This window comes from Cricetulus griseus, chromosome 7 (genome assembly GCF_003668045.3).
Source record: "Cricetulus griseus strain 17A/GY chromosome 7, alternate assembly CriGri-PICRH-1.0, whole genome shotgun sequence".
Classification (NCBI taxonomy): Eukaryota; Metazoa; Chordata; class Mammalia; order Rodentia; family Cricetidae; genus Cricetulus; species Cricetulus griseus.
The window spans coordinates 46,031,370-46,044,607 of record NC_048600.1 but is presented as its reverse complement, the minus strand read 5'-3'; the positions used below and the strand labels follow the sequence as shown (position 1 = coordinate 46,044,607).

The following is a 13,238-nucleotide window of genomic DNA, read 5'->3' as shown; positions in this document are numbered from 1 at the left end:
TTTTGTTGTTTTTTGTTTTTGTTTTGTTTTTCAAGCCAGGGTTTCTCTGTATTGAAACCAAAAGGAGGCTGTCCTGGAACTCTCTCTGTAGACCAGGCTGGCCTTGAATTCACAGAAATCCACCGGCCTCTGCCTCCCGAGTGCTGGGATTAAAGGTGTGCGCCTCCACTGCCCCGATACATCTTACTTCTTTTTGTAAATTGATGGTCATGGGAGTGATGTTACTGGAGTGTGATTAAAAAGCCCCAGATTTCAGAATCTTAAATTAATTGCCTTTTGTGAAATTTTAGCCTTAATTGTTTTCATGAACCATTCCATGACCTACAAGACATACAAACTTTGGTTTTGATTTACATTGACTGAAATATACAGTGTAATGGTAAGCCTTGGGATCAAGAAGAGATTGGTATTCTGGGCAGGGGTTGTGCACAGCTTTAATCCCAGCACTCGGGAGGCAGAAGCAGGCAGATCTCTGTTAGTTTGGGGCCAGCCTGGTCTTCAAAGAAAGTTCCAGGGCAGTCTCCAAAACCTACAGAGAAACCCGGCCTCGAAAAACCAAGAGAGAGAGAGAGAGAGAGAGAGAGAGAGAGAGAATGGTAGTGGCCAGAATAGTATATGCTGTATACATACAAAAAAAAAAGGGGGGGGTACTTATTGAAATGAAAGATAAACTTAAAAATAAAATTTAAAAAATAAAATATTAAATCTCCTCTACCCGGACTGGAGGAAGGCTCTCTCAGTTCTAACTAGGCCATCATGCCATGGTTGATCCTGTGAGCCAACACTTGCCCTGGGGTCAGCATTGTGAGCCCTCCCAGAACACCAGCTCTGACCCCACACCACTGCACCATTCCTACCCACTCACTGTGCCTACCATGCAATGGTTTGGCTCTCTCTTGCACATTGTTACATCCTCAGAAATCTTCACACTACCATTGTTTCCACGATTACCCTTTGAAAAACATCAAAGTATCAAGAGGACTCCTGTCTGGTCAGTGCTTTAAGGCCCCAAATCTGTACAAATGTATCCACCCGCTCAGCCTAAGTTTCTGCCCACTGGATCACAAATCTCTGCTCACACATGAGGGTGTAAGGTAGGCTCTGCCCTGCCGTTGGGGCAGCATCTAGTCTCAGTTCGGAAGAGATGGCTCAGAAGGAAATAGATGTGAAGCAAGACTTGAAACAAACCTTTCCCTCTGGGGGAGCATGGCCTTCTTGGCATCTCCATTCCAGACCCCTGAACTTCAGTCAAAGAGAAAACAAACCTCCAGTTCCTGGTACTCTGTTAGGGCAGGCCTAGGAAAATAACAGTCATATTCTAGTCTACCCATCATACCCTCTGGACCACCCCACAGGTAGTTGGGGTATGAGTGCCCCTCACAGGCCACAGCTGCTGAGGAATAGTCACTTCCAACTCAACAGTGGCCCTCACTTCAGTTTTTCTCCTAGGAACAGTGGAATGTTGGGGACAGGAGGTAGTGAGGTGGTTTGCACGAGAACGTCCCATAGGCTCAGATATTTGAACACTTGGTCCCCAGCTGGTGGTGCTGTTTAGGAAGGTTGTGGAATCTTTAGGAGGTAGAGCCTTGTTTGGGTAATAAAACATCACTTCCAGTTGACTCTGCTCCATGCTTTTGGTTACGATGTGAGCGCTCAGCTTCCTGCTCCTGCTGCCATGCCTGCCACTTGCTGCCAAGCCTCTGTACCATGATATATTCCTATCCCTCTGGAACCTTAAACCAAAATAAACTCTTTCTTCTATAAGTTGCTTTTGGTCACGGTGTTTTATCACAGTAACAAAAAAGTAATTAATATAGATGGGTAAGATTTCTTTGAAGCATTCAGTGAGACTCCATCCTGTTGATCTCGGGGATGGACAACCCCACTTGCTCAAAGCTCTACCCTTCTTCCCAGCCCCAGCCATCCATGGTCTGTAACATCACCTTCAGTCTTAGTGGGAAGGGACAGAAAAGGGACATTTCACCTGTTTATGTTGTCTCCGCAGTGTCCCCTTGACCCAGGCTAACCCTTTAAGGGTATGAAGACAGACCAGGCTGCCTGTCATACCCTCTTTTCAGGACTGTGACAAAGCCAGAAAGAAGAGAGGAGTCCTGACGCTGAGAAGCTGAGTGTGGAGGCCTCCCCACCACACGGCACAGCAGAGCGGTAACAAACAGCCTGCTGCTTCCATCCACATGGCCTCTGACCAATGCACAGTTGCCTCCTCTCTGGAGTTCCATGCCCACTCAAGGGCCAGTCCCAGGGCCTTTAGTTCAATTCACCTCCCCAAAATAGACATGGTGCACCTGGCTGAGACAGGCTGAGACTGAGTGTGGTGCCATCTGAGGGTAGGAGGGAGGAAAATGTCCACATCCCTTGGTAGATATCAGGCCCTGCTGGATATAGGGAGGGTCACAGGCTGAGCCTGTGTGAGCTCAGGGCTTTGAGTGTGTCCTGGGAGTGCTAAGGGGCGGCACTCCTCACAACAGTCCAAGATGCAATAGTCGCTGCTGCCTCTGTCTGAGTCTACAGGAGGGGGCCTGACAGAGCCCAGAGGCGCCCAGCCATCCTGGGGTAGGTAGGCAGATGGCTGTCCTTCCAACTCCAGACACCCTGCTGGCAGCACATACTCTAAGCTTGGAGGCCCTGGGAAGCCAGGGCCTGTGCCTTCCCACTTCAGGCTGGAAAATTGTGCAGGGCATGCTGGGCTGTAGGTGAGAGTTGTGATGGCCTCCCAGATGCTGGACTCTGAGCCTGCTGACGGAGTGCTGACACCATTCTGTCTTGGTTGTAGTCCAGCTCTGTGGGCCCCTGTCCAGGTCTGAATCAGAGCAGGGGTCAGGAGAAAAGCTCAGACAGCATGTTCAGGGCCCACTGTGGGAGCAGAAGCCTCCCCCTACACAGCCCAGATCTCCTCCTCTGGGAAGTTCCACCATGCAATCCCAGAACCAAGCAGCGCCCATGCCCAGAGCCATCTCCCTCCCACGTATGAAGCCCTGGGTCTCTTCAGGCCCCTCAGTAACCCCCTCAGCTGGAGACCGCAGACTTATAACAGCATGAACCAGTACCAAAGAGAAAAGGAAAGATGTGACAGGTGCCAAAGACAAAACAAAACCATGACAGAATGCTCTCCATGGCCACCCAGCAGAGACAGATGGGACCCCCCTAAAAGCAGTGACACACAAAACTAGAGACAGTCTGGAGCCTCTACATAGCAACAGGAGAGTTGGGCCTCCCAAAGGGTGCTGTCTCTCAGCGGGACCAGGAGCCTCTACAAAATGGCCCTGTGTCTCACAGTCCATCATGCTGTGCCATGACAAGTTGACCCAAATACAGCAAAATTTGTGCCCATTACAGATGGGGTACAAATGTAAGCCTGCTATATACACAAAAGAGGCTCAGAGCACAGTCAAGACCCCCACACTTGCTCATGCCTCACCCCCAGTGTAAGCCCAGACTCAGCACACACAAGGCAGACTTCTAGGCTGTTTCTGCCCCTTGTAGTGCCACACTTGACCCCGCCTCCCTGAAGTTCCCCTGCACACACCTGGAAGTCCCCATTGTACACACTGAAGAGAGGATGGAAGAATGCTGCTGGGGAGGGGACATTCTGGTAGACAAGTCTCTTCACCCTGAAACCAAAATAGAGAAGTCAAGACCAAGGGACCCAGATAGAAGCCCTTCCCAATGTCACACTCCAGAAAGCTTAAGTCACTGCCAAGACTTGAGCTCCCGTCTACCTATCAGATGCTCACTACATCCAAAGCTGTCTGTCCTCAAAGGACTACTAGGCACAGCAACATCTAGTTGTCTATTGTTTCATCCTCTCTTGGATGCGGCTAAAAGCTCCAGAGATCACATCTGTGTCATAAACAGGTAGCTGTGGTTCCCCAATCTCACACAGACATATACTAATGCATGTGTAACCCAGTCACTTACAGTCATGTCCACAATTCATTCACACATACACGGTCACAACCACATGGGTATCTACCTGGGTGACAGCTTGAACAGAAGGTGGATAAGGCCTGTCAGCAGAAGAAAGACGGACACAGCAACAAGGATGCTATCCGACCACCGCCAGGATGGGAGCAGGAGGCCTGTGGGCAGAAAGAGTCCGTGGCTGTGAACAGGCCTCAGTGCCAGGATGTCTCCCTAAGTCCACATGGGGAAAAAAAGCCACCTTTAGTTCTCTGAGCCAAAGCAGAGAGTTTAGGATGGGCCTTGGGTTTGTGTCATACCTCTGATGTTCCTGGGATGATCTCTTCTGTACCCCTCCTTTCCCATCTGCCATAAGGCCAGTGGTCATCACTGTACATAGGCTCAGCCCAGCACTCACAAAGGACACAGGTTTGTCCAGCCTCAGACAAAAGCCTCAGCCAGTGTGCAGTCCTGGAAACCCTTGCTCCTAATGGTGGCCACTAGCTATGAACTCCTCACTCATCTCAGAAGCCCGGGGCAGGCTGTAGGTTGATGAAATGGAGGAGGGACAGGAGGAACCAAGGAACAAAGACTCAGCCCAGGTGCGACAAAGCAGCCACCACACAGCACCTACCCTGTCTCCATCTCCGGGGAGAGGGAAAGGACACAGGCTGGCTCCACTCACTCCAGTGGTTTGTATAATACTCCTCCTCTGCCATGTCACCCTCCTCCTCTGATGAAGTCATCTGGACACGCAGTCTGGCCTCATAGATGGAACCAGGATTCAGCTCAACAGCTTCAAGGCTGAGCCAGGTCACCCCAAATATACGGTCCTTGTGCCGGGCCTGCTGCAGGGTTGGGGGCATTTGACTGAGTACAGGGTCCTAAAGAATGGACATGTGTGTACCAACAAGCCCATTCACACATATTTATACACACCTATGGGTACATGTATACACTCATCCATTTACATACTCTCCAGTATGCATTCACCCATATAAGCACAAAGCAAAGACACACTCATACACATATAAACACACATGTACAAATAGGCACACTCACACACCCTATGTTCATAGACACACACAAGAATAGGTTTGTCTGTAGCCAGCACATACATGCACCTCTAACTCTGCCTCCCCCTGTTCTCACCACTGACGCTAGCCAGTCCCAGGAAAGAGACCTCAGAGAGCTACCACCGTGTTACCTCCCAGGCCTCTTCCTGCTTCTTGAAAGCCAGCTCATAGCTGAAGAGTGACTTCCAGGGCTCCAGGGCAAACTGGATACTCCAGGTCAGGACACAACGCCCAGAGCTGACATTGCTCTGCAAATCCGAGGGGGGATCCAGCTTCACTGAAACAAAGAGGGGCCCAGTGAGGCTGAAGCTACATTGTGTCCCTCAGCATGGCCAGAACTGGGACCAAGGACATTACCAAGAGCTCATGGTCAAGGCTCCCTCATACTAGGGACCTCATTCTTGGGGAAAGGCAGTCAATGACTTTCTTAAGCCTCCCCCCCCCAACCCCCACAAGGTAATTTCCTTCACAGTTGGTTGCTGGAAGTTCTTCCTGGTGCCTCCCCAGAGTAATTCCTGCTGTGATTAAAGTGCATTTCCAGTAGCTCAGACTGTAGTCTCTACCCCCAGGTGGCCATGTCTTTTCATGCTTTGCCCAAACCACCCTGCAGCAGCCATTATGCCCCCTTCCCAGGGTCCTGTTTGGCAAGGATTCTCAGGCAGAGTCAAAGGCTCAAGACCACAACCTCAGAGGCAAGCAACAAGGCCACTCCTGGCAGGGCTGTCCCACTCACCATGTTTCCATGGCAGGAACTGTGAGTCCACCAAGCTGACCTGCTCCTGCCCCATGACACAGCGGTGCAAAGTGATGGTGAAGTTGTCAGTCGGCACCAACACCTCCTCAGGGGGCAGCACAAGGGTACACACGCTGTCCTCGCTGTCCTCGAAGGTGCACCTGTGCCTGATGTCGGTCACCTGGTTACTGGAAAGGCCATGTGTTCGCATCATGGATGCTGCCACCACGGGGACCCTGTACCCTCCCCGAGCAGGCCTGGCCCTCCATCCTCACCTGGTAAAGAGAAGCCAGGCCCTGGATGCCAGGCCCAGCTCTGGAGCTGACCTGTAGCAGTCAATCCTGAAAAGTCTGTTGCTGAGGCAGGTGAATGTCCCAGCCTTCGGTCCTGGGGATGGTGGGAGCACACAGTAGGGCCTCAAGGCAGAGATGAGGTCGGTGGGGAGGATCTGACCAAACAGACTCGGAAGAAAGTCCCAAGGGAATGTGTCAGGGGCAAGATGAGAGGTTTGAGAATGGCTGGGTTTTGCCCATGGTACCTGGGCCAGTCAGACCTCAGAGCTTTGTGGGGTGGGAGATGGAGGGACACTAGAGGACAGGTTCCAGAAGTGTTTTGGGCCCATGTGTTTCCCTGGGTTGTCACAGGTGACAACTTGTCCCCAGTTCCCCTAACTCTCTATCCAGCCACCTCAGGACGATGTGGCACCCAACCCTCACCTGTTCCCTGCTCTGGGACAGGGACTCCCCAGCAGATGCAAGAGCCGATACAGGTGTAGATCAGGAACCAGGGGCCCAGGACCTGTTTCACTGCCATCCTCTCCAAGGTCCAACCTGCAAAAGACTAAACTGTAGGGTCTGTGTTAGGCACCCCTGTGGGAGGTTTCCCCTGTCCTAGGTACCCCATGGGAGGCCTGCTTGCCACAGCACTCTGCACAGCAGGCGCACTTACGGAGTCCTGTGGACAGAACTGGGCACAGCTCTCCAGCTTCAGTGATTAACGGAAGCTTAGAAAAGCCACTTGACCCAACCAAAGACTGGAACCTTCAGCACTGAGCTGTCCCCTCAGACTCAGATCTCCTGATCCTAGGCTCTGACAGCAGCATATGCTCATTTACCTGCCATCATTCTCAGCACGGTACCCCAGGCTTGGCAATACCTGCACTTTCTGCCTTGGTTCATGTTTGTTTTGAGATGGGGTCTCTCTACGCATGTATGGCAACCTGGAACTAACTCACTGCCTCGAACTCGAAGATCCCCAAGCCTCTGCCTCTTGAGTGCTGGGATGCTGGAATTAAAGGTGTGCACCACCATGCTCAGCTCTACCTAGGTTCTGACAACTGTCCAGCCAAAGACTGTTCATTCGCAATGCAGAAGTAGAGTGACATAGAGGGTCACAGGGCAAGCCTCTGTGCATTCTCTTACTTGTTACTCCTGACACAGAGTAACAGAGCTCTGCCCCAGGAACACAGGACAAGAGAGCAGTAGATGTCTGTCTACACAACAGACAGCTCTTCCCAGACTGCATGCCATGCACTGTCCTCAGATATCCCACAAAGGGAAGCCCCTGAGAAAAGCAAGACCTTGAGCCCTGGGATCCCTGATGAGCCAGGAGTGGATCGGGACCAAAAGCTTATGTCTCAGGAAGTGCCTGGCTGTGTGACTACTGAGGCCCTGTCACCCATTTACATCTACAGATGGCTGGCTGATAGCCCCTGAGCAGGAAGCAGGGCCACCCGAGTTATACAAGCCTGATTGGTGATAAGAAAGAAGGAAACACACATGCACAGAGACCACAGCACTGGCCTTCCAGGAGCCGGCACCACCTCGGCAAGCAGCACCCTGGCCGACCGGCCAGAAGCCCATCCACACAACCCAAGGCAGATGTCTATTAACTACAACCCACCACCCAGCAGTCTGCTTGTCTGTCTGCACCTCTAGGTGTCACCAAGGACACAAAAGCTAAGCTTCCCAAGTAGTACACATCTGCTCTTGTGGAGATTATTGGCAAAGTGGGGACGACATATAGACTCTCATATACTCCCAGGGTGTGTGACAGCTGGATCCTAGAGTGACAGAACCTGGAGGGAGGATCAGCACTGCCACCACTTCCAGCTGAGAACTGACACAGACCTCAGGGACAGCTTGACCCATGAGCAGATGGTTTGAGGGCAGGGAGTAGAGTGACTTTCAGCCCAGCATACCCCATTTCTAGCCAGAGACAAAGGCTTGATGCAATGTAGTCATTGTGTGGGCGGACAGCATTTCCTCCCCACAGGGTACCTCCATCTGCACTGGGTGACTTGGGTAGGGTGGGGTCACTACCCTTCTAATGATGAGAAAACAGAGACCCAGAGAAACCAGAGACTAACCCAGTATGTGCTCTTGGCCCCTCTGTTTTAGGAAGGGGTCCCACAAACTGTCACAGCATCCAGGAACTTTCTGAGAGCAATGTGTGAGTGCTTAGGGCTTAACCTCACCAACAAGGCCAAAGTCTTGGGCGTCACAAGCCTCTCTCCCCGAAACTCTACCAGGACAGGTTGGTACATATCAGTGACAGGAGGACTCCAAGACAGACCTTGGGCCAGGTTCTTGGGACAGAGGTAGACAACTGAACACTTATTGATCCTTGAAGACGAGCTGGGCTAGGACCAAAAAATGTCTGACCACACTCTAGACACACCAGGCTACAGAACCTTGAGAACCAGGAGAAGCCAACATCTACAATCTTGGAATGGACGCTCCCAGGTATGTAGCCCTGCTCTGGAGCCCCCACCACTGCCCAGCACAGCCCCTCATATCAGATGTGAGGACATAGCCCTAGCCTCCCAGCCTCTCAAAAAAAAATGATAAGACTAATAACAATAACAATAGAGTTGTGGTCAAAAACAGAGGTAGGTAAATACTCTATAAGGAGCCACAGCTATGCCCTACTGTGTGTGTGTGCACGCTTGTGTGTGTGAGTGCGCATGAACATAAATACACAAGGTACTTTGACAGTCTACCACTGAGCTGCATTCCAGGTCCTCTTTTTTACCTTTTATTTTGAGGCAGGGCCTAGCCTGGTTAATTTTATGTCAACTTGACATGAACTAGAATCATTAGACTGGACTAGAGCCCCACCTCTTCTATATTCTGAGATTTACCTCCAGCCCTGTTGGCCTCCCTACCCTGATTTTCTGGGCCACAATGGAGGATATACTGCCCTAAAAACTGGCTTCTGTCTTTGACACAGAGAAGGATCTCCATACAGTCTCTGCCTCTCACCCTCCCCGACCAGAGTCAGCTACCAGAATGGGCACAGGGCTACCAGCAAGTGGCACAGGGCTACTTAGTGCTGTATGGAACATGCAACAAGTCAGCTTCACTTCAAATGAGTTATTCCCTTGCCAATTGCCACACAGAACCATATAACTGTATAGGTATAGGCATATGGTGGGGTAGATTGGCTCAGCAGTTAAAGAGCACTGGTTGCTCTTCCAAAGGACCCAGGTTTAATTCCCACCACCCACATGACAGCTCACAGCTCCAATTCTAGGGGATCCGATACCCTCACACAGACATACATGCAGGCAAAACATACACTCTAAGAATAAATACATTTAAAAATAAATAAATAAATAAATAAATAAATGTATGCACATACCATGCTGTAGCCAGGCACAGTTGTACAGGCCTGTAATCCCAGTGCACAGGAGGTTGAGGCAGGAGGATTACCTTGAATCCCAGTTCACCTGGGAGACATAGTGAGTTCCAGACCAGTTGGGCAGGGCTACAGAGCAAGACCCTGTCTCAAAAAACATTGATAATACTAATAGCAACTATACAGTTGTGGTCAAGAACAGGGCTAGGTAAGTACTCTACAAGGAACCAGTCAAGCCCTGCTCTGTGTGTGTGTGTGAATGTGTGCGTGTCTGTGTATACATGCACTCATGAAGTACTGTAATACTCTACCAGGTCCTCTGTGTAACAGTTCTGGCTGTCCTGGAACTCATTTTGTAAAACAGGCTGGCCTTGAACTCACAGAGATATGCCTGCCTCTGCCTCCTGAGAGCTGTGTACCACCACCACCCAGCCAGCAGCAAGTGGCCCTAACTGCTGAGCTATCTGTTCATCTCTTCTTTTCCTTTCTCCCAGTACTGGGTGTTATCCCAGGGCCTTGTGCATGCTAGGCATGCACCTACCAACTGAGTTACATCCCCAGGCCCTGCTTTCTGTCTTAACAAAGGTGGGGGAACTCCCTATTCTCATGCCCACCCACAAAGCCCACAGAAATGGAGGAGGATGGAAGGTGGCTGCTCTTTAAGCAAACCTTGTCCAGCAGTGTCTTCTCTCTGGAGGGAGACACCCTGCTCTCCGGCAGTAGCAGGAGTCTGTGGCATATGGAAGCTGTGCCAGGAAATGGGGCTGGAGGTGGGCACGGGATCCAGCTTCCCCTCTGGAAAACCCCACAGAGTGTGAGGACCTCCTCTATCACAGGGGGGGGGGAGGAGGGGATCCCGAGCCTGCTGTGCACAGGGTGTGTGAGCACAGTGATGATGCTGATGGAGTAGGGATGGTAAGAGCCGGAAGGACAGGGCCAGCAGACCAACTGGGTGAGGACCAAGGAAGGTGACAGTCTGGAAGGAGCAGAGGTGTCAAGGCAAAGAAGGGAGCCCCCAGAAGCACCTTCCCACACACTTCCTGCAGGAAGGACAACTAGTGGGGCAGATATCCGAGGCACACTTGGCTGGCCTCACATGAGGCTGGATGGAGAAGTGGCAGGTGTACCAGGGAAGGGAAGGGTGGGGCTCTGAATAGCACAGGGAAGCTGGCAGGGAGGTGGCCAGGGAGCTCCTCCTGGCATTCTTACTCAGTCCCTCCAACTGGCTTCTTTACCCATCCGAAAGCACTTGCCCACCTTCCAGCCTCACCTCATTGCTTGATGGGACAACTGCATCCAGGCTCAGCCAGCTGAGCCACTCAGCACCTGAGCAAGAGGTCCTGGCTACAGGCAGGGCTCAAGCAGATGTACTGGAACTGTACACGAGAAGGGTGGGCGGGTGGGAGGAAATGGTGCCCCACTACTCCCACTGCCTTCGTGAGGAAGTGCCTCCTATGCCCTGCACTAGCAGGGGCCTCCCCTCAAGCCACCTGCAGGCAAAGCTAACTCAGCCAGATGGGCAACTTAGAGAGAGGCCCTCCCTGATAATGCATGTCTCTTGCACCAGCCCAACTCCTTAACAAAAGTGCCCTCTCATGTCCCTACCAAAGGCACCCTGCTCCTGCGGGTATCCAGGACTTTTCACCAGAGTGGCAGTCATGGGTTGTAGTTTACTCGTAGGAGGCTGAGCACTGGTCAAGTGTAAGGCCAGGGCATCAGTGTCGTGGAAAGACCAAGTTAGGGAAGAAAAGGAAAGTCCCAGCAAAACAGCCTCCCGATGCCCAGTAACCCAGAAACAGAGACTCCTGCTCACCACACACTCTCTCCTCTCCGTGCTCCCAACCCCACCAAGCTACCCTTCTGGAATTCACCCACATTCACTGCCTCCATATCCTCTTCTACCAGAAAACTTTCAAAGTATCTGGGGGTTTAGGGGACTTTACCAACCCTGGGCCAGGCTGTCAGGTTTCGTCCCCCTAAAAGTCAGCTCAATCAAAGAAGCTTTGAGAAAGCCAAGCTTCTTCCATAATCAGCCATGCATCCTGTCCTTCCCTCTGTCACTTTGGGGCATAGACACACTGACATCACCCCCACCACCACTGCAGCCTTGAATACTGTAGTTTGTCATTTCATGACTCTCTGCAAAGATGTCATCTCTGGGAGATGTTCAAGACCAGTGCAGTAGATGAGGTCCAATGAGGGTATCACCCACATTACCAGGGACACCGTACCTCACGTTGATTTGAGAAGAGGGGAGCCCTAAACACAGACTCACCTTCTGAAGTGCATCCTCTCAGGGCCATAGAGCGTCACAGGCAACCCCAAGCAGGAGGTGACTTACTGCCAACTGTCCTGTGTGAACTGCAAAGTCCCTTACCTGATCCAGGAGATAAGTCTTAGCAGGCGAACACGGGCCACCCACATCTGAAACCACAAGCACATCACAGAGCTAATGGCCTCCATGGAGCTTGGCTGTCGCCATCTGTTGCAAGCTGGAGAACAGTAAGGGGGAAACAATTTCACCCCATGACACTGAGCATTGCCAAACAGAGACGGTAGATGTACTTGTCCTGACTGACAGAGTGTGCACTGTCTTCCCAGGAACCCCTCTACAGGAGGGGCACAGGCAGCAAGGACGTGGTACAGAGCAGTTCTTCAGCAGAACCCCTTCTAGGTTTTTCCCCTTCGAGGTTTTTCTGAGATACAGCACTGGCAGTGTCAGTGTAAAGTAAGTAACAACTCAGTCAAGAAAAACAAACAAGAAGGTCGGTTGGTGGGGCACGCCTTTAATCCCAGCGCTCTAGAGGCAGAGGAAGGGGGATCTCTGTGAGTTTGAGGCCAGCCTGGTCTACAGAGGGAATTTCAGGACAGTCAGAGATACACAGAGAAACACTGTCTCGAAAAACAATAGATAGGTAGGTAGATAGATACACAGACAGATAGATACACAGATAGATACACAGACAGACAGGCAGGCAGATAAAATTTTTCACACAAACAGAAAGAAAAGCAACTAGTACAACCAGACAAACAGTACAACAGGGATTTTGAAATGGGAGAGCATTACCTCTCTCCTCACAGATGTCCTTGTGAACAGACACTTATGTAAATTTTTATTTAGTTTTTGGTTTCTGTTTTTCCTTCCTTCCTTCCTTTCTTCCTTTCTTTCTTATTTTTTTTTTTATTTTTCTTTTTTGAGACAGGGTTTCTCTGTGTAACAGTCCTAGTTGTCCTGGAACTCACTTTGTAGACCAGGCTGATCTTGAACTCACAGAGATCCGCCTGCCTCTGCCTCTCAAGTGCTGGGATTAAAGGCGTGCGCCACCACTGCCCTGCTATTTTTTATTTTTATTTGTTTTTTGAGACAAAATCTCTCTATTATGTTGCTCTGGCTGTCCTGGGATTCACTATTGGAAGCAGGCTGGCCTCCAACTGATACTGATCCTCCTGCCTCTGCCTGCTGAGTGCTGGGATGAAAGGTGTGCGCCACCACACTCGATTTTAGTGGGCTTTTGTTTTGTTTTTGTTTTATGTGTATGGATGTTTGCCTGCATATATGTCTCTGCACCACATGTGTGCCTGGTGCCCTTGGAGGTCAATCAATTCCTGCTTGTGAGCCACCATGTGGGGGCTGGGAATCAAACCAGAGTCCTCTGAAAGAGCAATCAGGGCTTTTAGCCGTTGAGTCATCTCGCCAGTCCCCAAGCACAGTTGTTTTTGTTTTTTAAGCTCATACAAGATTATTAGATATCAAAAAAAAAAAAAACAGAGCTAGAAAAGCCACCCTGAAGACAGTGAGCAGGGCATGGTGACTCATGCCTATAACCCCAACACTTGGGAACTAGCTAGTCAGGAGGCTCTACAGAATG

General features: G+C 50.9%; 1 protein-coding gene across 1 annotated transcript; it reads right to left on the bottom strand.

The window, feature by feature from the left end:
* Positions 1-987: 987 nt before the first annotated feature.
* On the bottom strand, positions 988-12,175 carry Il9r (interleukin 9 receptor). The gene is made up of 9 exons (XM_027425166.2): positions 11,645-12,175; positions 6,447-6,560; positions 6,006-6,117; positions 5,731-5,918; positions 5,129-5,274; positions 4,556-4,769; positions 3,995-4,100; positions 3,548-3,632; positions 988-2,821 (listed from the first exon to the last, which is right to left on the bottom strand). The coding sequence occupies exons 1-9, from the start codon at positions 11,670-11,672 to the stop codon at positions 2,387-2,389; spliced, it is 1,428 nt and encodes a 475-aa protein (XP_027280967.2). The 5' UTR covers positions 11,673-12,175; the 3' UTR covers positions 988-2,386.
* Positions 12,176-13,238: the final 1,063 nt, after the last annotated feature.